Source organism: Physeter macrocephalus, chromosome 12 (genome assembly GCF_002837175.3).
Source record: "Physeter macrocephalus isolate SW-GA chromosome 12, ASM283717v5, whole genome shotgun sequence".
Taxonomy (NCBI): domain Eukaryota; kingdom Metazoa; phylum Chordata; class Mammalia; order Artiodactyla; family Physeteridae; genus Physeter; species Physeter macrocephalus.
The window spans coordinates 16,742,627-16,766,441 of NC_041225.1; the positions used below are offsets into that span (position 1 = coordinate 16,742,627).

General features: G+C 50.0%; 1 protein-coding gene across 1 annotated transcript in view; it reads left to right on the forward strand.

Annotated features, from left to right (window-relative positions):
* The window catches only part of CNGA3 (cyclic nucleotide gated channel subunit alpha 3), a 74,720-nt gene extending 60,196 nt beyond the window's left edge, over window positions 1-14,524 (forward strand). The window contains 7 exon segments of the mRNA XM_007113193.3: window positions 732-785; window positions 7,570-7,632; window positions 8,950-9,057; window positions 9,851-9,954; window positions 13,132-13,568; window positions 13,570-14,328; window positions 14,330-14,524. Of these exon segments, the coding sequence (XP_007113255.2) occupies window positions 732-785; window positions 7,570-7,632; window positions 8,950-9,057; window positions 9,851-9,954; window positions 13,132-13,568; window positions 13,570-14,328; window positions 14,330-14,524 (1,720 nt within the window).
* Window positions 14,525-23,815: the final 9,291 nt, after the last annotated feature.

The window sequence follows — 23,815 nt, forward strand, 5'->3', positions numbered from 1 at the left end:
TTTTGCGGTACGCGGGCCTCTCACTGTTGTGGCCCCTCCCGTTGCGGAGCACAGGCTCCGGACGCGCAGGCTCAGCGGCCGTGGCTCACGGGCCCAGCCGCTCCGCGGCACGTGGGATCTTCCCGGACCGGGGCACGAACCCGCGTCCCCTGCATCGGCAGGCAAATTCTCAACCACTGCGCCACCAGGGAAGCCCCAGAGTCCATTTTTTGCCCTGAGAACTGGAAGCGGCCCCTGTGATGGGGTTTCCAAGGGAAGGGCCCTGTGACAGCCACGTCTCTGCAGAGGGGGCAGCAAGTTGCTTCTGCTGCTAACTATGTCCATTCTGGTCCAAGGAGCTTGGCCTGTTCACCCAGGAGCACGCGAGGGCAGGCGCCACGCCAGGTGGTCTCGGTGCCCCCCCCATAGCGCCTGGCCCACTGCCTGGCACGCGCTAACACTGGAGGACTTGAGAGGAATCCGAGGCTAGGATGCTGGATGGGATTCAAAGAGTTAATCCTCAGTTATTCAGAAGCCTCAGTTTACCCAGGTGTTCATCCTCTCCCCTTCACCAACACTAACTAGTCACAAAAAAATGTCTGTCCCTGACGATAACAGTTCCCTCTGTTCAAGCTGTGTGGAAAGGCCCGTGAGACGGGATGGGAGTCCCAGAATAGCCGCCTGGGGGCAAGGGGTCCCCAGCTGAACTTGAGTTCAGATTCCCATGCTGTGCTCTCTCTACCTCCCCGCAGTGACTGGCCCCTGGCCAGAAGCAGCACCAATGCCTGCAACAACGCAGAGAAGGAGTGAGTACCCCTGCTCCCTCCTGCTCCCTGCGGCCAGCCGCCTCCCTGTAGACACCCCAGCTTTGTACTTCTACTTCCCCCAAACCCCACCAGACCATTCTAGGACCCTGCTCCTTCCATTGGAAACCCATCCCCGTGGGCAAATGGGGAGAGGGACCTGGTCTGCGTGACTTCTCTGGGCAGGTCATTTTATCTCTGTGTCTCTCATTGTTCTTATCTAGAAAGCGAAGGGGTTGGATCGGTAAACATTTTCAGTGCTAACACCTCTGTTGCCGTGTATCTGAGGATGCAGAGCTGGAGTCCCTTTACAGAGCAGTGGATAATCTCCTTCATGATGAGCATGCACTTTCCATTCTACATCCTCAAGCTCCTGTGTGCCAGTGAAGTGCCCTTGTCTTAAGGCCAATTCAGGCCAATTTGGAGGGCATGGTCAGGACGGTGGAAAGAGGAAATTTAAATAGTTCCGGAGATTAGCCTCTTGAAACCGTGACCCACTGTAATTCCTTCCTACCACCTGACGCTGACCTGGCAGAGCAGTTTGATGTGTGATTCTGGCAACATCACCCAAGAGCCCAAGCAGACAGTGTGCGTATGTGTGTGACCATATTTGTGTGTGAACGCGTGTGCGTGTGTGCCCCGCTCTCCAGCCTTCCTTTCTGGAACACCGTGGGGGTAGGTAGCGGAGGGGGGTCTCCGTTGGAGCTTAGGGGAAAACCATCAACATCAGCCAAGAAATGCCAATTTCTCGACTTCCACTTGACCGAGAGCTGTGCCGAGGCTTTTTCTTGTTATTTCCCTTTGTTCTTCTGATAGAACTTCTTTCCATTTCCCTCTGTGAACCTTAGTTGCATTTTGGGGCTTTTTAGTTTGTTTTTTAAATGTATTTTTTTAATTGGAGTGACTTTACAATGTTGTGTTAGTTTCTGGAATACAGCAAAGTGATTCAGTTACACATACATATATTCTTTTTCAGATTCTTTTCCATGGGTTTATCACAGGATATTGAATATAGTCTCCTGTGCTCTACAGTAGGACCTTGTTTATCCATCCTCTATATACTAGTTTGCATGTGCTAATCCCAAACGCCCAGTCCATCCCTCCCCCATCCTCTCCCCCTTAGTTGCATTTTGTTTACATAAATTGGGACATCAGATCCAGAGACCCAAACGCCAACAGTCAAGAAAAATGAAATGATTTAATCTGCAAAATGATAGCTACTGTGATGTGTGTTTGATGCCCTTGGAAACCTGGTCTTGAGTCCCGCAGTCAGGCGAAGGCTCAGGGCGCCAGAAACCATGGGTAGAGGTCCTGTGGGTGGGTCTCCAGGCTTCTCCATCCTGGGGCTGGGATGTGGGCAAGGATGGTGTAGATGTCGTCAGCTACATCAGGCTCTTATAAATCTTTTCAGATGGCCTCGTATCGTGGGTCCACACTGCAGCCAAGGACCGAGGGACAAAATTGGGCGCTGCCCCCAAATGGAGCCACCTGGGTACAAAATACAGAAGCAGTTCTCATGGACACCTTCCCCCATTCTTCCACCACATTTCTAGCATTTTCACTTAGTCCCATGGGTTCTGAACATTTCTTTCTCCTGATCAATCTGTTCTCAGCCAAAACCAGCCTTGTTTTGTAGCTCTGTGTAGGTCCCCTGGGGCAGTGCTGGGTGGATTCCAGGACACAGCTGGATGGCACCGGGTCTTCCCTAGGCCCTCAGCAGGTTGGTAGCCAGAGGAAAGTCCAAGGCTTGTAACCTGGGGCCACAAATCCTGAACAAGGGTGGCAGAGCCCGGTGTAATTAAACTCCCAGCAGGGCTAAGTGTGCCCGATAAGCTTGTGGGCAGCGCCCTCTGCTGGTAACTTGACATTAATACTTCAGCTGCAGAAACACCAGTAGATTCAAGAGAACAGAGGATGGGTGAGCGTCCTTGCTCTTCTCGTTTAAAGATTCTAACAACTTTTGTTCTTAGTTTATTAATATGCTCATTGTCAAAAACTTAGAAAACACAGAAAAGCACCCATGAGCATACACCCATAAAAAAGTACACTTTATGTTAGCAGTTGAACCCCATTATCAGAGACAACCCCTCTTCACATGTTGGCAAATATCCCTCCAAGTTTTCTCTAGGCATATATATATTGAATAGATAGATAGATAGGTAGACAGATAGGCAGATACATAGACAGATGCGATATGTTTAACGTATGTACTGGTTAAGAGCATTTGCATCCCACCTCAACCACCTGAGAGCTTTGTGACCTTGAGCAAGTTACCTGACCTCTCTGTGCATCAGTTTCCCAACTTGTGAAATAGGGATTGTAATTGGCGTCTTACAGAGTTGTGTTAAGACTGTTCTAATACATGTGAAGTGCTTACAACAGTGCCTGGTACGTAGTAAATGATCAATCAATATTGACTACTGTAGGAAGCAGAGTAATTTCACTACCACAGCCTTCACCAAAAGTGTTTCCATCCTAATCCCTGGATCCTGTGAGTAGATTATCTTACATGACAAAGGAGACTTTGCAAATGTGATTGAGTTTAAGGACCTGCAGATGGAGAGATTATTCTGGATTATCCAGGTGGGCCCAGTGTAATCACATGAGTTCTTAAAAGCAGAAGCGGGAGGTAGGAGAGTGAGTCAGAGATAGGAGACGGAAGGAGGAGAGATTCTCAGTGTGAGTGGGATCGTCCTGTCATTGCTGGCTTTGAAGATGGGGGGAGCGGGGAGGGAGGCTTGAGCCACGGATGCAGCAGCCTCTAAAAGCCAGGGATAGCCCTCCATCTACAGCCAGCAGGAAAACAGCGACCTTGGTTTGTGGAGCTTCAGGGAACTGGATTCTGCCTGCAATCCCAGTGAGCAGGAAACAGATTCTCCCCAGAGCCTCCAAAAAGGAACACAGCCTGAGGGCACCTTGATTTTCATCCAGTCAGATTATATGACTTCTTCCAATCTCCAGAACTGTAAGAGAATAAATTTGGGTTGTTCTAAGATACTACACTTGTGGTAATTTGTTATGGCAACAGTAGAAAATCAATAACACAGCTTTCGATCCCAGAAGTGGAGTGCTACTGTTACAAATACCTAAAATGTGGAAGTGGCTTCAGAATTGACCCTAGGCAGGATCTAGAAGAATTTTAAGGAGCATGTTTTGAGGATATGGGGAGGGGGAAGGGTAAGCTGTGACAAAGTGAGAGAGCGGCATGGACATATATACGCTACCAAACGTAAAATAGATAGCTAGTGGGAAGCAGCCGCATAGCACAGGGAGATCAGTTCAGTGCTTTGTGACCACCTAGAGGGGTGGGATAGGGAGGGAGGGAGGGAGACGCAAGAGGGAGGAGATATGGGGATATATGTATATGTATAACTGATTCACTTCGTTGTAAAGCAGAAACTAACACACAATTGTAAAGCAATTATACTCCGATAAAGATGTTAAAAAAGAAAAAAAGCCTAGATTGCTTTGAACAGTTGTTAAAAGAAATACGAATGTTAAAGACTCTACCAGTAGCACAGAGAGATCAGCTCGATGCTTTGTGACCACCTAGAGGGGTGGGATAGCGAGGGTGGGAGGGAGATGCAAGAGGGAGGGGATATAGGGATATGTATATGTATAGCTGATTCACTGTGTTATACAGCAGAAACTAACAGAACACTGTAAAGCAATTCTACTCCAATAAAGATGTAAAAAAATGGGGAACAATCATCAGAAAAAAAAACTCTACCAGTGAGGGTTCAGAAGGAAAAATGGGGAGCCTTACAGAGAAAAACCTAAGTTGCCTACATACTTAATACCTAAATGATCGAAACAGACTATTAGTAGAAATCTGGACTTTAGGGGTGCTGCTGGTGAGGGCTCAGAAGGAAGTGAGGATCAGGCTATTAGAACCTGAAGGAAAGGGGATTCTTGTTTCGCGGCAAAAAGCTTAGCGGGATTATGTCCCATTAGTATGGGGGAAGCAGAATTCGTATGCAATGAGCTTGAATATTTAGCTGAGGACATTTCTAAGCAAAGGTATTGAGGGTGCAGCCTGGTTTATTCTTGCTGTTTATGGTAAACTTAAGAAAGAAATTGAGGGAAGAACTGATAAATGAAAAGGAAACAAGGCTTGATGATTTGGGACGTTCTCAGCCTGCTCAAATGGCAAAAGATAATAAGTTTTAAAAACTCACTCTCAGGAAAGCATGCCTTCAGGAGAAAGCTGAGGATGCGGCTGAACTTTTGCTAATAACTCAAAGATCAAAAGTTCTGAGTATTCAGTCACATAAAAGACCCTCTGAAGAGACCGAGGGTGTGAACCATGGCTCATCTCAACAGAGGCCAAAAATAGAGAAGAGATTTCTCAGAAAGATCTGTGGATGAGCCTCTGTCTAGTGGAGTGGACCCCTCTGGTATACATGACCCATTAAGTTCTAGAAGATTTTATGGCAGCAGAAACGCTGCCAGCTTGGACCTGAAGGATAGAAACAGTACAAAATGAAGGAAAACTGTTAGGCCTCTAAATTCTAGATGCAGAAAGCAGGCTGATAAAAAACTACTCAGCTACAAACAGGTGCTACCTTTCATGAAAAAGGAAGGATGACTGAGGGCAGAGCCATGAGCTGTAGAGGTTTATTCTCAGGCCTTGAAACATACTGGCCGATGGCCCTGCTGGATTTCGAAATCACTTGGAACCACTGACTCCTTTTGTCCTCCCATCTCCTCCCTTGCTGAACTAGAATATCTACATCTGGTGTCCTATGCCTGCTCCTGCATTGTGTTTATGGAGATGATTCGTTTCTTTAGTTCCACAGGTAGGGAGGACTCGTGTCTCAAATGATTCACACCCAGAGTCCACACACACCTGATTTAGATGATGAGATTTGGGACTTCTGAACTGATGAGACTTAGATGACAATTTTGGACTCTGAGTTGCTGCTCTAATGGGATGAGGCTGGGGGATCTTGGAATGGGGGTGAAGTCATTTTGCACATGGGATGCAAGGAAATCTTTGAGGGCCAGTGGAGACTGTAGTAGGTAGCCCGGAGGTGCCCATATGCTAATCCCCACATCGTGTGACCATGTTACCTTATTACACGGCGAAAGGGACTTTGCAGAGGTCATGAAGTTTAAGGACCTTGAGATGGGGAGATTATCCTGGCTTATCAAGGTGGACCCAGTCGAATCACATGCATCCTTAGAAGCGGAGAACCTTTCCCAGCTGCAGAGAGATGGCATCCTGAGAAGGACTCAACCCGCTGTTGCCGGCTTTGAAGATGGAGGAAGGGCCCCATGAACCAAGGATGCAGCAGCCCCTAAAAGCTGGGAGTGTCCTCAGCTGGCAGCCAGCAAGAAAATGAGGATATTGGTCCTATAATTGCAAAGAACTGAATTCTGCAAACAATCCAAGTGAGCAGGAAACAGTTCCTTCCCTAGAGTCTTCAGAAAGTATTACAGCCCTGCCGACACCTTGACTTCGATGAGACCCCTACCAGACCTCTGACCTACAGATCTGCAAGATCATACATTTGGGCTGTTTTAAGCCACTAAGTCTGTGGTAATTTGTTCTGGCAGCAATAGAAAACTAGTACAGCTCTTATTAGAAAATCTTTTGTAGTCTACTTTTTAACTTAGCAAAATCTGAGGAACATTTTCCCCTGTCACTGAATATTCTTCCACAGCCTCGTTGTAAGTGGCCTCCTAGAATTCTGTGGTTGATGCAGAATTTCCTCTGTTGTATGATTAGATTGTTTACGCTGTGACTATTAGAAACAATGGTGGTGATGATTCTTCTGTATGCTTGTTTGCACACATCTTTGATTATTTCCTGGGGAAGTGCTGTGTAAAGTGCATTGGTCCTTTTCAACGAGTGTTTAATTCGCAGACACTTATTTCTCAGCCCTTCCTTCGTCCAGGGGAAGGAACAGGGGAATCAGAAGGGCCTGCGGGTGATTCTGGGGGTGCCCTGAGGCAGGCAGGGTCTTTTACCCTCCACCTTTGTTTCCTCGCCTGTTCAGTGGGCAATAATGCGTGCCTTGCAGGACTACTCTAACCGTTACTAGGTAACCCTTGTAACTGTGTCCAGCCCATAAAAGACATGCAATAAAGAAGGGGAAGCAGGGTAAAGCTGTGTGTTGAGGAAACATGTGCCCTTACAGGCCCTTCCTGCCGATGCAGACAGGAGGGCAAGGCCCCACCTGCAACGCCACATGCAGCCAAGTCTGGAAGCGTCTGAGCGGGGCCGCATTTGCCTCAGACGACTTGAAGACTGGCTGCTGCACAGCACACCTGTGCCTACCTAAGGGTCTCGCTTCCTTTCTGTCCCCTGGCTTTCCCATCGAGGGCCAGGTTTTCATGTGACCCCAGAACAATGGAAAAGCCACCCCCTTTCCTCAGAACAAAGAGCGTTCCATGTGACTCCCAAAACTCTGAGTGATTTTTCCACCCTAAAGGTGTGGATTTGGGTTTATTTCCCGTTACCTCAAAAGTTTCCAGTCTCAAGCTGCTTGTGACTTTCTAGGGACTCACGGAAATAGGTCAGAAATTGTAGAATATTAGACTGAACCATTGTGTACATTTCAATGTATACAATGGATACTTCAGTGGAGGTGGTACCCTCCCCCTTCAGGAATGATAATAATGATATTATTCATGAAATCAACAACCTCATTTCATCGCAGTGTGCCGGAAAGATTGGTTTCCTGCACCACGCCGTCTCCCCCGTGTCACTGTGGCCTACCCTCTCCCCGTGGTAATGACCTTGGTATATGAAAATTGCTAAATGTCACCCTGTGTCACCCAGTGACAAGGCGAAAAAGTAGAAAGAAAAACAGGAAGAGAAAAAGGAAAACCCAGAAACGGAGGAGTAAGTGCTGAGAGAAACTTCCCCCAAAGAGGGGGTTCCATGGTCACGGCAGGCCTGGTTCCACACCACCCGGCCCTGGCCCTGGGGAGGAGAGAGATGCAGTCAGGCCTTAGGGTCAGCCCTGGAGAGAGGGCTGCTTAGGGCTACAGAAAAGGAGTTGGTCTCAGGCAGGGATCAGGCCTGCTGAGATCACGTGAGGGTCTCGTTCTGCAGGGAAAGTCGGGGAACCCAAAGGGGGGCTTGTAGGTAGGCAGGTTTGTCCGCAGCCTCAGGTGAGCAGTTCAGGGCTTCCCTGGGAGCCTGCCCTCCCCTTGGGCATTCTGTTTGCCCACAAGGTGGCCGTCCACACAGTGGGGTACGCAGAGCCCTTTTCCTGGGTACCAGAAAACTCTATATTCACAAACTTTAATCCAAACCCAGTGGCAGTGAGAGCTGGGCACGCCCAAAGCCCAGTCAGTGAGCAGCTGCTCTTGGACTTGCTGAGTTGAGGTGAAAACAGAAAGGCAACTCAGGGTCTCCTCCGGGGCGCGGGGGCAGCTCTGCAGGCCTAGGCGGGCATGGGGGGCAGATGGGGTGGGGGAGGAGACGCGTGGACCCAAAGAAAGTTCCCCAGCACCGCCTATAAATTCCAATCCTCCGACAATCCTGAAAGTAAACACCGAAAGCACCCTAAGCTACTTCTTCCATTCAGTGTTGGCTGACATAACCTCGATGATTCCCAGGTTGGTGGCTTTTGGTGGAGAGGCAGGAAATGTCTTTAGAACATCTGCAGGATTGCAGTTAGTGAGGTGGAGAGAGCACATTCCCAAGGGAGAGCTCCGGGCTCCCAAGCTCCCAAGTTCAGTCCAGAGAGGAGCTGTCTCAGAACCACCCAGGGCAGTGATTAAATGCACATTTCCAGACCCCAGTCCTGGAGGGGTCTGGCTGGGCCTGGGAGTCGGCATTTTCACAGAGCTCCCCTGAGATGGTTCCAACATCCCTGTGCTCCATTTTCCTCCTCGGCATCCTGAAGGCTATGGATGATACCCCAGGACATGGGAATGTCATCACTGTGGTTTTGTACTCACCGGTGGCTTCCTGGGGCACTGAGCTGGGAGAGAAGGCCTTTGGAGTCTGCCCTGCTCCCAGCCTGGGTGGGGGCACCCATACCGGGACACCCATGTGACCCCCCTGGGACTGAAAGCACCCTATCTGGGAAGCCATCTCTAGCTGCAGCCTGCAGCTGCCCTGGGGTCTCTAAGCTAGGCCAGGTCTCTAAGCCTGTCCAAAGCTGTGGTCTTCCAACGCCCTGCGCTGCTTGTGTGTCGGTGTTTCCAGAAAGAAGAAGGACACCATCGTGGTGGACCCCTCCAGCAACATGTACTATCACTGGCTGACCACGATTGCCATGCCCGTCTTCTGCAACTGGTGTCTGCTCGTTTGCAGGTAGGGGCGTGGGGCGGGGCCTCCACACAGAGCTCTGAGTCCCTGGCAGCCACCATCCAGCTGCATGTGCCTCAGTTCCTCCTGGGTTCCCTGAAGCACTGGTGGAGGCCTGGCTTTGAGATCAAAACCATGGTCCTGGCACCTTGGAGCCTCCTTAGTGGAGTTGCAGGAGGAAGATGCAAGGGCGAGCCGCTGCTCTTCTGAGGGGACGTGGGCGGGGCTGGGTCACTCCTGAGCTGACCTGCAGGACAGGGATGCAGGCGCCAGGCGACGTTCTCAGGCTGTGGGCTGTGGGCTTTGGGTTTTCTGAGCCGGTTGGGGTGCAGGGTGAGCTGCTGCTCTTGTGAGGGCAGCCGGGGCCTCGGGGTGCTCCCAAACTGCCAGTTTGTGGGGGTAGATGCGGCTTGTTCTGTTGTTAATCCCTCAGAAATTGTTATATCTTCGTTGGCATTTAAAGGCCCCAGAAAGGGTAAGTTCTCAGCCCCTTCATCTGAGGCCTGGATAAACTGCCCCCCGGCCGGGGGAGGGGAGCAGTCTTGTCGCTACTGCTGCGAGGCAACGGGGCCCACTCTTTGGGGTCAGTCCCAGCTCTTCTTAGGAGCTCGGTGACCTTGAGACAGAAGAGCTTCTGAGAGCCTGGGTCCCCTCATCGGGGCTGGGACGCTGACGCTGGGGTGCAACCCTGTGGGCTGGGCTGTTAGCGGGATGAGCTGACCCCGGGTTTGTAGCACGGAGCTGCTGCCCGCCTTGGTCCCTCCCCGCTACACACCTGCCCCTCCTCACACCTGTTCAGGGCCTGTTTTGATGAGCTTCAGTCTGAGCACCTGATGCTTTGGCTGGTCCTGGACTACTCAGCCGACTTCCTCTACGGCTTCGATGTGCTAGTCCGAGCCCGGACAGGGGAGTGGGCCCAGGGCCGCAGACCCCACAGCGTGATTCGGGGGCCACCTGGGGGCCACAGGGCAGGTTCAGGGAGATCCAGAATGGTAGCCCTTGGAGTTCCTCTTCTTGGACCGTCAGAGGAGCCAGGGCATGTTACCCCATGGCTTTTAGAGGAGGTGTAATATGCTAAAAGTATATTCGTTTCAGAACTAACATCTAAAACAGGGCCTAGGGGGATATGACTTCCTTCAGATTAAGACAGGCTGGGACCTGGGACCCTCTACCAGAGTGCTTGCACTTGCCGCTAGACAAACGTCTCCTCTAGCAACAGGACACAAAGAATCTGTAAAGGACTAAAAATAACTACATGCATGTGCAGACCACCTAAGCGCCCCCTCCAGCCCAACCTACCAATCCACCCCCATATCCTTTAAGGGACAAGCTCGCCCCCACCCCTCAGGGAGCAGGCAAGGCCACCTGTTACTGTTTTTGCTCCCCTTGTGCTGCAGCATGAATCCCAATAAAGGCCTGAATTCCTCATCTGGACTCTTATCAATTTCTGTTGATTAAAGAGTCCAAGGACCCCAGTCGGTAACAAGATCACCTCTAGTTGTGAGTGGGGGCTAAAGCCCCACCCATGCCTCAGTCTCCAAGCTGTGCCTCCTTGGGCCTCCTTTTTCTGATTTGCACAAAGGCATCACATAAGCTGGTGGAGGCCCTGCTTGTCATTTCCAAGATTTTTAAGCTAAAAACTGTGCCATGGTTGTGGATATAAAAACCACTGGATCACAGCAAAACCTCAAGGTGGCTTCATGGTGTACAAAGCATTCCAAGCACGTCTTGTTTTCTCATGAGAACTGCTGCATAAGACAAGAAGTGTGGGCATGAGTCTCTCCATCTTACTGCTTTAGAAACTGGGGCCCAGAGATGCTGAGTGGCCAGCCTAAAGGCCACAGTCACCACCCAGCAGGCCGCATGGGTGCCCCCCCTGCTCCAGAATTAGTGCCCTGCATCGTGACTTAGAAGATCTCAAGAACACAGCTTGAGGCTTGCCTGGGTGACTTGGCCAGTCCTGGTGGCCTGCCACTCCATGGTTACATGAGCCTGTGGAAATGCAAGAGCCCCGTGGGTGGCTGACTCGTTGGGGGGACTCCCTGCTTCAATCAGGCTTCAGTGGGACAGGCAGCCCTCACCCAGACATCGACCCCACCCCTTTTTGTGCTTGGTACTGTCCTTGGCAATCGAAGATTCAGCAGAAGGCTGGGAGAGAGAGGGGGACAGGTGGGCACAGATACCAAGAGGCCATGGACCATACTCCAGGAGAAAAAATCGTCAGAATTGAGACAAGATTATTTAGGAGGTGTTGAGGGGTCCCAAGGCACACGAGTGCAAAGTAATGATCTAGGCACTCAATAAACACGAGTGTAACCAAACGAATAGGGGATGGGGAGCTGGGAAGCCAGGTGTCCCTAACATGTGACAACAAACTTGATGTTTGCTTTTCACAGAGGGGGCATTCCTACCTCTGTCTAGCCCTCGAAGTGTGGCCCTGGACCAGCAGCGTCACCTGAAAGTTGTTAGAGGTGCCCCAGACCTCTGGGACCAAACTCCGGGGACAGGTCCAACTCTGTGACTTACAGAGCCCTGGGTGTGTTGCTGTTTGCTCACCCACATCTCAAAAGCATCCGTTACATTAGTCTCTCTACTCTTTTGCATGTTTGAAAATGAAAGAAAGAAAGGAAAGAGGGAGGGAGGGAGGGAAAGGAAGGGAGAGAGGGACGAAGGGAGACGGCAGGTCGTGGCCTATTTGGTGGATTTCACCAGTAATAACACCTCACGGCTCCCAAGGTCCAGCCCATCTCCAGACCAGGGTGGGTCCCAGGCTTCATGTGTTTTCAGAGCCCCTTGGGTGACAGTAATGTGCAACCAGGAAGGAGAACCACTGTCCTCCTGGGCAAGGTTTTACAAAGACAGGTTGTGGGACTTCCCTGGTGGCGCAGTGGTTAAGAATCCGCCTGCCAGTGCAGGGGACACGGGTTCGAGCCCTGGTCCGGGAAGATCCCACGTGCCGCGGAGCAGCTAAGCCCGTCCGCCACAACGACCGAGCCTGCGCTCCGGGGCCTGTGAGCCACCACTACTGAGCCTGCATGCTGCAGCTACTAAAGTCTGCACGCCTAGAGCCCGTGCTCCACAACATGAGAAGCCACCGCAGTGAGAAGCCCACGCACCACAGCAAAGACCCAATGCAGCCATAAATAAATAAGTAGAGTTTAAAAAATAAATAAATATAAAAAAATAAAAAATAAAAAGACAGGTCATGCCCCATCAGTGACTTGTAAAGTCAGTTTGCTAGGCCATGACCAGTGTTTTCAATATTTTTTTTCATAAATTTATTTATTTTATTTATTTATTTTTGGCCGCCTTCAGTCTTCATTGCTGCGCGCAGGCTTTGTCTAGTTGCATCGAGTGGGGGCTACTCTTCGTTGTGGTGCGTAGGCTTCTCACTGCGGTGGCTTCTCACATTGCGGAGCACGGGCTCTAGAGCGCAGGCTCAGTAGTTGTGGCGCACGGGCTTAGTTGCTCCGTGGCATGTGGGATCTTCCCGGACCGGGGCTCAAACTCATGTCCCTTGCGTTGACAGGCAGATTCGTAACAACTGCACCGCCAGGGAAGCCCTCACATTTTTTATTGTTAATATTTTCAAACATATACAAAACTGAGACAGTAGTGTTATGAATCCCCACATACCCTTACCTAGCTCCAAATGTTATCAACATTTTGCTCATCTTTTTTCATTTATGCTCCCACTCCCTGTTCTTGGATGGAGTTTTTTAAGACAAATCTCAGACAGTAACCATGTTAGCATGTAACCTTAACTAGGGGCCCATTTTTTAAGTATAACTTCCATTTATCTCTGAAAATTTAATAAGCATTCCTTACTACCATCAAATAGCCAATCCACATTCAAATTTACCTAACTGATCTATGTTTTTAGTTGAATAAAATAGATTAGATCGTTGAATAGAAAATACCAGAGTGCATTTCCTGTAGCAATGGTATGTGTGGTTTGTGGAAATTGTTTCTTTTGTATATGTATAACCACGTTTTGTGTGGTCTTGAGGTGAGATACCTTTCTGCGGGCCATGGTCATAAAAAGGCCTCTTTGATGCCCACGTGGTCTATCTTCTTCATCAGGCTTCCTGGAGCAGGGCTTGATGGTCACAGATGCCAACCGGCTGTGGAAGCACTACACAAAGACCTTGCACTTCAAGCTGGACATGCTGTCCCTGGTCCCCACGGACCTGGCTTATTTTAAGCTGGGCATGAACTACCCAGAACTGAGGTTCAACCGCCTGCTGAAGTTGGCCCGGCTCTTCGAATTCTTTGACCGCACGGAGGCGAGGACCAGCTACCCCAACATGTTCAGGATTGGGAGCTTGGTCTTGTACATCCTCCTCACCATCCACTGGAATGCCCGCATCTACTTTGCCATTTCCAAGTTCATTGGTTTCGGGACCGACTCTTGGGTCTACCCAAACATCTCAAACCCAGAGTTTGGGCGCCTCTCCAGGAAGTACATTTACAGTCTCTACTGGTCTACCTTGACCCTGACCACCATCGGTGAGACCCCCACCCCCCGTGAAAGATGAGGAGTATCTTTTTGTGGTCCTCGACTTCCTGGTGGGTGTCCTGATTTTTGCCACCATTGTGGGCAACGTGGGCTCCGTGATCTCGCGCATGAACGCTCCGCGGGCTGAGTTCCAGGCCAAGAGTGACGCCGTCAAGCAGTACATGCAATTCCACAAAGTGACCAAGGACTTGGAGACACGGGTGATCCGGTGGTTCGACTACCTGTGGGCCAACAAGAAGACGGTGGATGAGAAGGAGGTACTCAAGCGCCTCCCCGACAAGCTGAGGGCCGAGATCGCCATCAGTGTGCGCCTGGACACTCTGAGGAAGGTCCACATCTTCCAGGACTGCGAGGCGGGGCTGCTGGTGGAGCTGGGGCTGAAGCTGCGGCCTGCGGTGTTCAGCCCCGGGGATTATATCTGCAAGAAGGGGGACGTAGGGAGGGAGATGTATATCCTCAAGGAGGGCAAGCTGGCTGTGGTGGCCGAGGATGGAATCACCCAGTTCGTGGTCCTCAGCGATGGGAGTTACTTTGGGGAGATCAGCATCCTGGACATCAAGGGGAGCAAGTCGGGGAACCGCAGGACGGCCAGCATCAGGAGCATCGGTTACTCGGACCTGTTCTGCCTCTCCAAGGACGATCTGACGGAGGCGCTCGCTGAACACCCTGAGGCCAAGAGGGCGCTGGAGGAGAAGGGGCGGCAGATCCTGAGGAAGGACAACCTGATCGACGAGGAGCTGGCCAAGGCCGGGGCGGACCCCCCAGGGCATCCGGGAGAAAGTGGAGCACCTGGAGTCCTCCCTGGACACCCTGCAGGCCAGGTTTGCACGGCTCCTGGCTGAGTACAGTGCCACCCAGATGAAAGTGAAACAGCGGCTCAGCCAACTGGAAAACCAGGTAAAGATGGGCCTCCCGCCTGACGGGGACGCTCCACAAACAGAGGCCAAACAATAGTGAAGACGCAGGTGTCTGTCTCCCGCTTCCCAGAGCCAGCTGTCAGCGTGATGCTACACGGCGCGGGACTTGGCCAGGGTTGAATTCCAGCTTTCCTTACCCTTTGCGAGCTGCATGGCCTCAGTTTCCTCATCTAGAAAATGGGACTCTTTACATCTGCCCAGTTAAGTGGCAGGTTGCTGTGAGCTCCACAAGAAATACTGCATGCAACAGGGCTTTGTAAAGTGTGAGGTGTCCCCTGATCAAGAGTATGAAAGTGTGAGCACAAAACTCTTAATTTTTATCCACGGGGAATTTTTAGACTTTTGAACTTCATTTTTTTTTAATAAGTGGAAGATTATTTAGTCACCCACCCTCTCCTGCCCCTCACTTCACCCCCTTCTGCTGAGGGAGATGTAACAGAATCTGAAGTACATGTGGTAACTCAAATTCAATACACGAGACAGTTTGGGGCTTGTTTCTGACTCTGGTATATCCTCGTGTGCTCTTTGGGACCCTAGAAACCCTGGCCATTGGTGCTGCAACAAGCACAAGGGATAAAGCCAGGTCGCCCCAGTTGAGGTCATTTCGAGTCTGAGAAGCAAATCCAGGCTCCCTGCCGTCCAGCTGCTGTGAAACCGGAATCTGTTTCCTAGAAAAGAGCATCTCCGTTAGGGAAAGAGACATCTCCAAACTCGCCAGCAGGGTTCAAAGACAACCTCTCTCCTGGTACCTGAGTCAGGGTTCTGGGGCAGCCTGTTCTGACTTGGAGGGGAGAGCTATGTGGAGGGGAAAGGCTCCCAGGTTGGAGGTCAGAATGGGGTCCTAAGCCAAACAAGCTGACCACTAGGACTTTTAGGAGATGAGACCCTTAGGCCATGTCTTTGCAAACTGCTCCTTGACCCCTGAGGAGGAAGCCTTGCTCTCCCTTGGAATTACATCCTGAGGCAAAGCTCTTAGCTGAAAATGTGCAGAGTGTAGAACCTAGCTCTTTTGGTCTAATCCAGTAAATAGTATTGCATTAACATTTTATGTAAGATGTCTCTAGATTTGGGTTCTATGTTTATGAATTATTACCTTAATGGTCCATCCTTTGCTTAAGACACATTGTAAATTACCCAAAGACGAGTCACTCTCCTGATGCAGAGAAGCCGTATACGTAGGTTTTCCTGATCCTTTTCCACCTATCTCTCTGTCTCTGTCTCCCCTTCTTCTTCCTTCTTTCTCTTCTCTTCCTTTGCCTCCCCTTTCTTCCTGTTCTCTCTTGTTCTCAGACAGGATGCCCCATTTGCTTTGAAGTCTCTGTGGTCCACTGTTATATAATCCAGATTCTATATAACTCGGCCCTAATGTAGTTCATCCAAAAGGTGCTGCCTTTTCAAGTATGTATTTTGGATTTACATGGGTCTCTTCTGGTTTTTACTGTGGATCATTTGACCATTTTAACTTTCTAAAAGGAATTTCAAAGGCCTTTTAAAGGAAAGTGTGATCCAAGCCCATATCAACAGCAAAATGTAACTAGCAACGTGTTATCAAAATGCATATATTTTAAAAAGCCTTTTGACTATTAATTTTGCCTATATTCATATTTGTACAGGAAAAATAGAGACCTGGATTTTAAAAATACTGAATGACTCCTGCTTCATAGTTTGTTATAAGAGAAGATTCAGTCCTGGGGTATGTTTCTAGGGCAATGAGCCCGGCTTCCCCAAAAGAACGGGCGGTGGTGAACAGGGACAGCTCATGCTCGATGTGAAGGGGATAAGTACAAAAGCAGGTAAGAAAATGCAACCGAAGCGGCAACGTTTGTCAGAGCGAGTGATTCAAAGCATTCAGATGTATAAGCAGAAGTGTATCGCAAGCGGGATGCTAAGATGCCTGGCATCATTTGTCCCAGGTCACCGTGGGGGGTTGGTCAGGCAGTTCGGGAAGGCATGGATGGACAGGAAGCTGGGTAAGCGTTTCCCCAGCTTTGTCCAGTGCTTATGCCCAAGGAGTTTGGGTGGCAAGTTAGAATATGGGCTTCGGGGAACCAGGACTGCTGTCGTTCGAGTCACAGGTTATTTTGCCTCACTAGGCCTCGCTTTCCCCTGCCTCACAGAGTTGTTGTGAATAAACTTTAAAGTAACACAGTTTGATGGGGATGGCCCGTTCAACTTCTTGGGTGCAGAAAAAGTCACGTTATTGTCCTAGAGAAATAAATGACTACAGTTTCATCTCGTTAAGATGAAAAGATTGCTCCAAGGTTGCTGGGAAGTTGAGTCTCGGGTTGTTGTCAGGGCCGCCGTTCACTGTCTTGGAACCTGAGACAGGGTTTGTGGCCTCCCGGGCACTGTGCTACCCCTGAAGGCCGTTCTTCCTTCTGCGCTGGGTTCAGCCGTGGGGATCCGTGCTGGGAGGCAGCTTCTCTTTGTGCCTTTTGTGGGCATCTAAGCTCACTGAGGTCCGTGTGTGTGTGTGTGTGTGTGTGTGTGTGTGTGTGTGTGTGTGTGTGTGTCTGTCTCAAGAGAGAGAGTCTCTGAAACAAAAAAGAAAGAAAATGTTGGTGGGCACCCCTCAAGGTATGGACTGATGCAGGATCCCTGGCAGAACCCTGGGGAGGTGAGAGGTGGCAGGACCTCAGATGAGCGGGCTGGAGCTTTTTGGCTCGGGGGAAACCAGCCTGGTAAAGAGTCCAATGCCTCAAGCTTGGAAAGTCCCAAAGCTTCCAGGCCTCAAGGAACCACACAGAGCTGGGCAGTAACCAGTATAAGGAGCATCTGAAAAAATTTGTAACTCAGCTGATTCAGTAAGAGAGAAGACTGCTCCATCCCCCCTGAAACACTGGCCCTCAGACATCCGATGCTACCAGCTCCCCAAATTAAGCAGGACCAGAGACCTGCTGTAACTTTATCAAGCACACTCTGGTCCCTCTCAGACCCTTCTGCCAGGGTTCTGTCAAATAGAAGGAAGCCAAGGCAGTTTCCTTCTCTGGGTCTGGGGCCATTAGTAATACCCTGAGGAAGGAGAGGTGAAATGCAAACCGTGAATGAATAAAATGGAGAAGAAAAATGCTTCTCTGAAGTGCAGGGAGTGACTTTGTTTAGTAAAGTTGAACACTTATTCCTGTAACATAGCAACCACGCTTCTGGCTCCCATACACAGGAAAGCTTTCACACATGTGTACCCAGAGACATGTACAAATGTTTATTGCAGCATTATTTTAATTCAAAAAAGAAAATAACCTAAATATCAGAATCTAAGAACACCCTTGCAGCCCACAATTATTGCAAGGGTTGGAGGACACCCCTCTCCTTTCAATTTAAAGCCAGAAACGTCCTGTGATCTCGGTCCTGAATGGGCTCCTCCTCTCCTCCCACTTTGCACCCTCGGTCCAGCCTCTCTTCTGACATCACACACGAGCAACCCCTGTCCCTCACTGGACGCTGGCCTCGCACTCAGCTGCACACAAATGCAGTCAAGGTTGGGGGAGCCTCCGAGAACCACTTCCGAACCCCTACAATGCTCCCAGAGCCCTACAGAAAGTTTTTTTAAGTGCCAAGCAATTGCCAGGCCCCCAGGGCGGACGCTCCATCGCACAGCTGGTTCACAGCGTGCACTGGTACAAGCCCGGGAGCCTGAAAGAACAGAAGGAGCACCCCCGGGCTTCCCAACTCTGCAGCCTCCTCTCTGCAAAGAAGAAAAGCAAGTGGCTTTTGGCGCCTGGATTGTGGTTTTCTTCTGTCTGGTGTCTGCCCCCTGGTGGGTGAGGCTGGTCTAGAAGCTGGTGCAGGCTTCCACCGCTGGGTGGAGCTGGGTCTTGGCCCTCTGGTGGACAGGGTCGTATCTAGAGGTGGCTGTGAGCTCAGGAACTCTTCAGGCAGCCCTTCTGCTAATGGGTGGGGCTGTGTCCCTGCCTAGTTAGTTGTTTGGCCTGAGGCTTCCCAGCACTGGTGCCTGTAGGCTGTTGGGTGGGGCCAGGTCTTGGGGCTAATGAGCCAAGGTGGAAGCCCCAAGGAGCATTGTTCCCACACTAGAATGTTCCCCAATATTGCTGCCACCAGTGTCTATGTCCCCTAAGTGAGGTGCAGCCACCCCCTCCCTCAACCTCTCTGGGACACTCTCCAAGACCAGCAGGTAGGTCTGGCCCAGGCTCCTGTCAAATTACTGCTTTTGCTCTGGGTTCCCGTGAGCGTGAGATTTTGTGTGCACCCTTTATGAGTGAAGTCTCTGTTTCCCCCAGTCTTCCCAAAGACTCCTGAAATTAAGCCCTGATGGTCTTCAAAGCCAAATCTTCTGGGGGCTCATCTTCCTGGTACAGGACCCCCAGGCTGGGGAGCCCGAAGTGGGGCTCAGAACTCTCACTCCTGTGGGAGAATCTCTACAATATAATTATTCTCCAGTTTGTGGGTTGCCCATCCAGGGGTATGGGACTTGATCATATCACAAGTCCTCCCCTCCTACCTGTGTTGTCATGGTTCCTTCTTTATGTCTTTAGGTGTAGAAGATCTTTGTTTTGCGAATAGTTGTGATTTTGTTGTGCTCGTGAGAGGAGGTGAGCTCAGGGTCTTTCTACTCTGCCTTTTTGGTCATTCTCCCCTCATCCTCTCAAATCTGACCTGCACTTTGTCCCTCAACCTTGGACGTGAGCCTGGATATAACTTGAACCTCAAAAATAGTCATGGGCCTTGAACCAAATCCTGGACTTGGACATTGGAAGTAGACCTTTGACCCTGCACCTGAATTTTGAACCTGGAACTCAGACCTAGCCCTAGACCTTGGACCTGATCTTTGGACTATACCTCAGATCTCAACCTGGTCAAAGGCCTTGGCTACTGACCTTGTCTTTGGACTTGAACTTGGACCTGAAAACCAGACACCAGACCTCAGCCATGTACTTGGATTAGTCCTGAACCTTGAATCTGGCCTTAAATCTGATCTTTAGTTATAGATCTGAACCTGGATACATGGTCCTCAAACCTGGACCCTAGACCTCAGTCCTGGACCTAGACATGACCTTCATCCTGGAACTTCACACTGAAACTTGATCTGCCCTTGAACATTGAACCTGGAACTTGGACATGAATTTGAAATGAAACATGTGCTTGACATTATTATACTTTGGACCTAGAAACTAGAATTTGGAGCTGGACTTATAAACTTGAATGTGGGGACTTCCCTGGTGGCGCAGTGGTTAAGAATCCGCCTGCCAGCGCAGGGGACACAGGTTCAATCTTGACCCTGCACCTGAATTTTGAACCTGGAACTCAGACCTAGCCCTAGACCTTGGACCTGATCTTTGGACTATACCTCAGATCTCAACCTGGTCAAAGGCCTTGGCTACTGACCTTGTCTTTGGACTTGAACTTGGACCTGAAAACCAGACACCAGACCTCAGCCATGTACTTGGATTAGTCCTGAACCTTGAATCTGGCCTTAAATCTGATCTTTAGTTATAGATCTGAACCTGGATACATGGTCCTCAAACCTGGACCCTAGACCTCAGTCCTGGACCTAGACATGACCTTCATCCTGGAACTTCACACTGAAACTTGATCTGCCCTTGAACATTGAACCTGGAACTTGGACATGAATTTGAAATGAAACATGTGCTTGACATTATTATACTTTGGACCTAGAAACTAGAATTTGGAGCTGGACTTATAAACTTGAATGTGGGGACTTCCCTGGTGGCGCAGTGGTTAAGAATCCGCCTGCCAGCGCAGGGGACACAGGTTCAATCCCTGGTCCGGGAAGATCCCACATGCCGCGGAGCAACTAAGCCCATGTGCGCCACAACTACTGAGCCCACATGCGCAACTACTGAAGCCCACGCGCCTAGAGCCCGTGCTCTGCAACAAGAGAAGCCACCAACCACTTCCGAACCCCTACAATGCTCCCAGAGCCCTACAGAAAGTTTTTTTAAGTGCCAAGCAATTGCCAGGCCCCCAGGGCGGACGCTCCATCGCACAGCTGGTTCACAGCGTGCACTGGTACAAGCCCGGGAGCCTGAAAGAACAGAAGGAGCACCCCCGGGCTTCCCAACTCTGCAGCCTCCTCTCTGCAAAGAAGAAAAGCAAGTGGCTTTTGGCGCCTGGATTGTGGTTTTCTTCTGTCTGGTGTCTGCCCCCTGGTGGGTGAGGCTGGTCTAGAAGCTGGTGCAGGCTTCCACCGCTGGGTGGAGCTGGGTCTTGGCCCTCTGGTGGACAGGGTCGTATCTAGAGGTGGCTGTGAGCTCAGGAACTCTTCAGGCAGCCCTTCTGCTAATGGGTGGGGCTGTGTCCCTGCCTAGTTAGTTGTTTGGCCTGAGGCTTCCCAGCACTGGTGCCTGTAGGCTGTTGGGTGGGGCCAGGTCTTGGGGCTAATGAGCCAAGGTGGAAGCCCCAAGGAGCATTGTTCCCACACTAGAATGTTCCCCAATATTGCTGCCACCAGTGTCTATGTCCCCTAAGTGAGGTGCAGCCACCCCCTCCCTCAACCTCTCTGGGACACTCTCCAAGACCAGCAGGTAGGTCTGGCCCAGGCTCCTGTCAAATTACTGCTTTTGCTCTGGGTTCCCGTGAGCGTGAGATTTTGTGTGCACCCTTTATGAGTGAAGTCTCTGTTTCCCCCAGTCTTCCCAAAGACTCCTGAAATTAAGCCCTGATGGTCTTCAAAGCCAAATCTTCTGGGGGCTCATCTTCCTGGTACAGGACCCCCAGGCTGGGGAGCCCGAAGTGGGGCTCAGAACTCTCACTCCTGTGGGAGAATCTCTACAATATAATTATTCTCCAGTTTGTGGGTTGCCCATCCAGGGGTATGGGACTTGATCATATCACAAGTCCTCCCCTCCTACCTGTGTTGTCATGGTTCCTTCTTTATGTCTTTAGGTGTAGAAGATCTTTGTTTTGCGAATAGTTGTGATTTTGTTGTGCTCGTGAGAGGAGGTGAGCTCAGGGTCTTTCTACTCTGCCTTTTTGGTCATTCTCCCCTCATCCTCTCAAATCTGACCTGCACTTTGTCCCTCAACCTTGGACGTGAGCCTGGATATAACTTGAACCTCAAAAATAGTCATGGGCCTTGAACCAAATCCTGGACTTGGACATTGGAAGTAGACCTTTGACCCTGCACCTGAATTTTGAACCTGGAACTCAGACCTAGCCCTAGACCTTGGACCTGATCTTTGGACTATACCTCAGATCTCAACCTGGTCAAAGGCCTTGGCTACTGACCTTGTCTTTGGACTTGAACTTGGACCTGAAAACCAGACACCAGACCTCAGCCATGTACTTGGATTAGTCCTGAACCTTGAATCTGGCCTTAAATCTGATCTTTAGTTATAGATCTGAACCTGGATACATGGTCCTCAAACCTGGACCCTAGACCTCAGTCCTGGACCTAGACATGACCTTCATCCTGGAACTTCACACTGAAACTTGATCTGCCCTTGAACATTGAACCTGGAACTTGGACATGAATTTGAAATGAAACATGTGCTTGACATTATTATACTTTGGACCTAGAAACTAGAATTTGGAGCTGGACTTATAAACTTGAATGTGGGGACTTCCCTGGTGGCGCAGTGGTTAAGAATCCGCCTGCCAGCGCAGGGGACACAGGTTCAATCCCTGGTCCGGGAAGATCCCACATGCCGCGGAGCAACTAAGCCCATGTGCGCCACAACTACTGAGCCCACATGCGCAACTACTGAAGCCCACGCGCCTAGAGCCCGTGCTCTGCAACAAGAGAAGCCACCGCAATGAGAAGCCCATGCACTGCAACAAAGAGTAGACCCCGCTCGCCACAACTAGAGAAAGCCCACGTGTAGCAACGAAGGCCCAACGCAGCCATAAACAAACAAACAAACAAATAAACTTGAATGTGGACCTTTGGTTTAACCTCAGATTTGGACCTAGACCTGACCTTGTTCATAGACATGGGCCTGGACCTTAGACCTGGACGTGGATACTGAACTTGGACTTTGGCCCTGCGTGAAGTCATCAGGGCTCGTGGCTGAACTGTTCTCCTATACTTTGGTAATGAACCTAGACCTGGACCTTGAACCTGCACTTGGACACTGGTCCTTCATCTTTGATCTGGATTTGTCCAGGATCTTACGGTTCACTAGACCAGCCAGTGGTGAAGGCAGAAAAAAGCTAACTGATTATTCATTGCTATAATCATGCTTTCTTTATCCAACCCAATGAGAATTGTGGATTCAGTGTTGAAAATAATCAGGTATTTTAAATGTCAGTCCATTTCAAGGTCCTGGGCTCTGGGCATTGATTCCTCCCCCCGTCCCCCAACATTGTATTTTGAAAATTTTCAAACATGCAGCAAAACAGAAATAATTGTGCAGTTAAACAACCATATACCCACCACCTAGATTCTACCATTTACATTTTACTATATTTATTTTATCACTATCCATCTATCCATTCTTCTATCTATCCATTAATATACCTAATTTAAATATATATTTCAAAGTAAATTGCAGCTATCAGTATTCCTCCCAAATACTTCAACATGCATATCATTAGAGTTCTGTGTTTACAGATTTTTTTTTTTTTTTTTTTTTTTTTTTTTGCGGTACGCGGGCCTCTCACTGCTGTGGCCTCTCCCGTTGCGGACCACAGGCTCCGGACGCACAGGCTCAGCGGCCACGGCCCACGGGCCCAGCCGCTCTGCGGCATGTGGGATCCTCCCGGACCGGGGCACAAACCCGCGTCCCCTGCATCGGCAGGCGGACTCTCAACCACTACGCCACCGGGGAAGCCCACAGATTTTTTTTATTGAGGCAAAATGCATGTGTGAACTATGAAGTACACAAATATTAAGCATGTGTCCTCTGAGTTTTGATAAATGTATACCCTGCAACATACCCCATTCCAGATGTAGAACATTACCAGCACTCCAGAAAGTTCCTCACACCCCTTCCCAGGCAATCTCCATTCCACTCTCAGAGGCGACCACCTTTCTGAGTTGTTTCCATCAGAGATTGCTGGTTTTTAAAAAATATCTAACAAAGGTTTTATACTAACCTTTCCTGATATATGGGGCCCATGTGTCAGTGGTCATGGCTTTGAGTGGCTTTTTGTGAATGGTGATGGGAAGTGAGACACCAGGCTAGGTCAGGCCCTGATGGCTCATCAGGAGGATCTTGCATTTGCTGATGGATGACCTAGAATCCAGGAATGGGGGCTGGCTTATGACCAGAAAGTACTAATTTGCCTTGGGCCGGCATAGAACTGGGGTTTCCCAGACCCAGGCTCTAATCAGTTAAGCTAATAGGAAGAGAGTTGGAGACACATGCCGTAATACTCCCTGACACATGGAAGGCACTTGCTTGGTGTC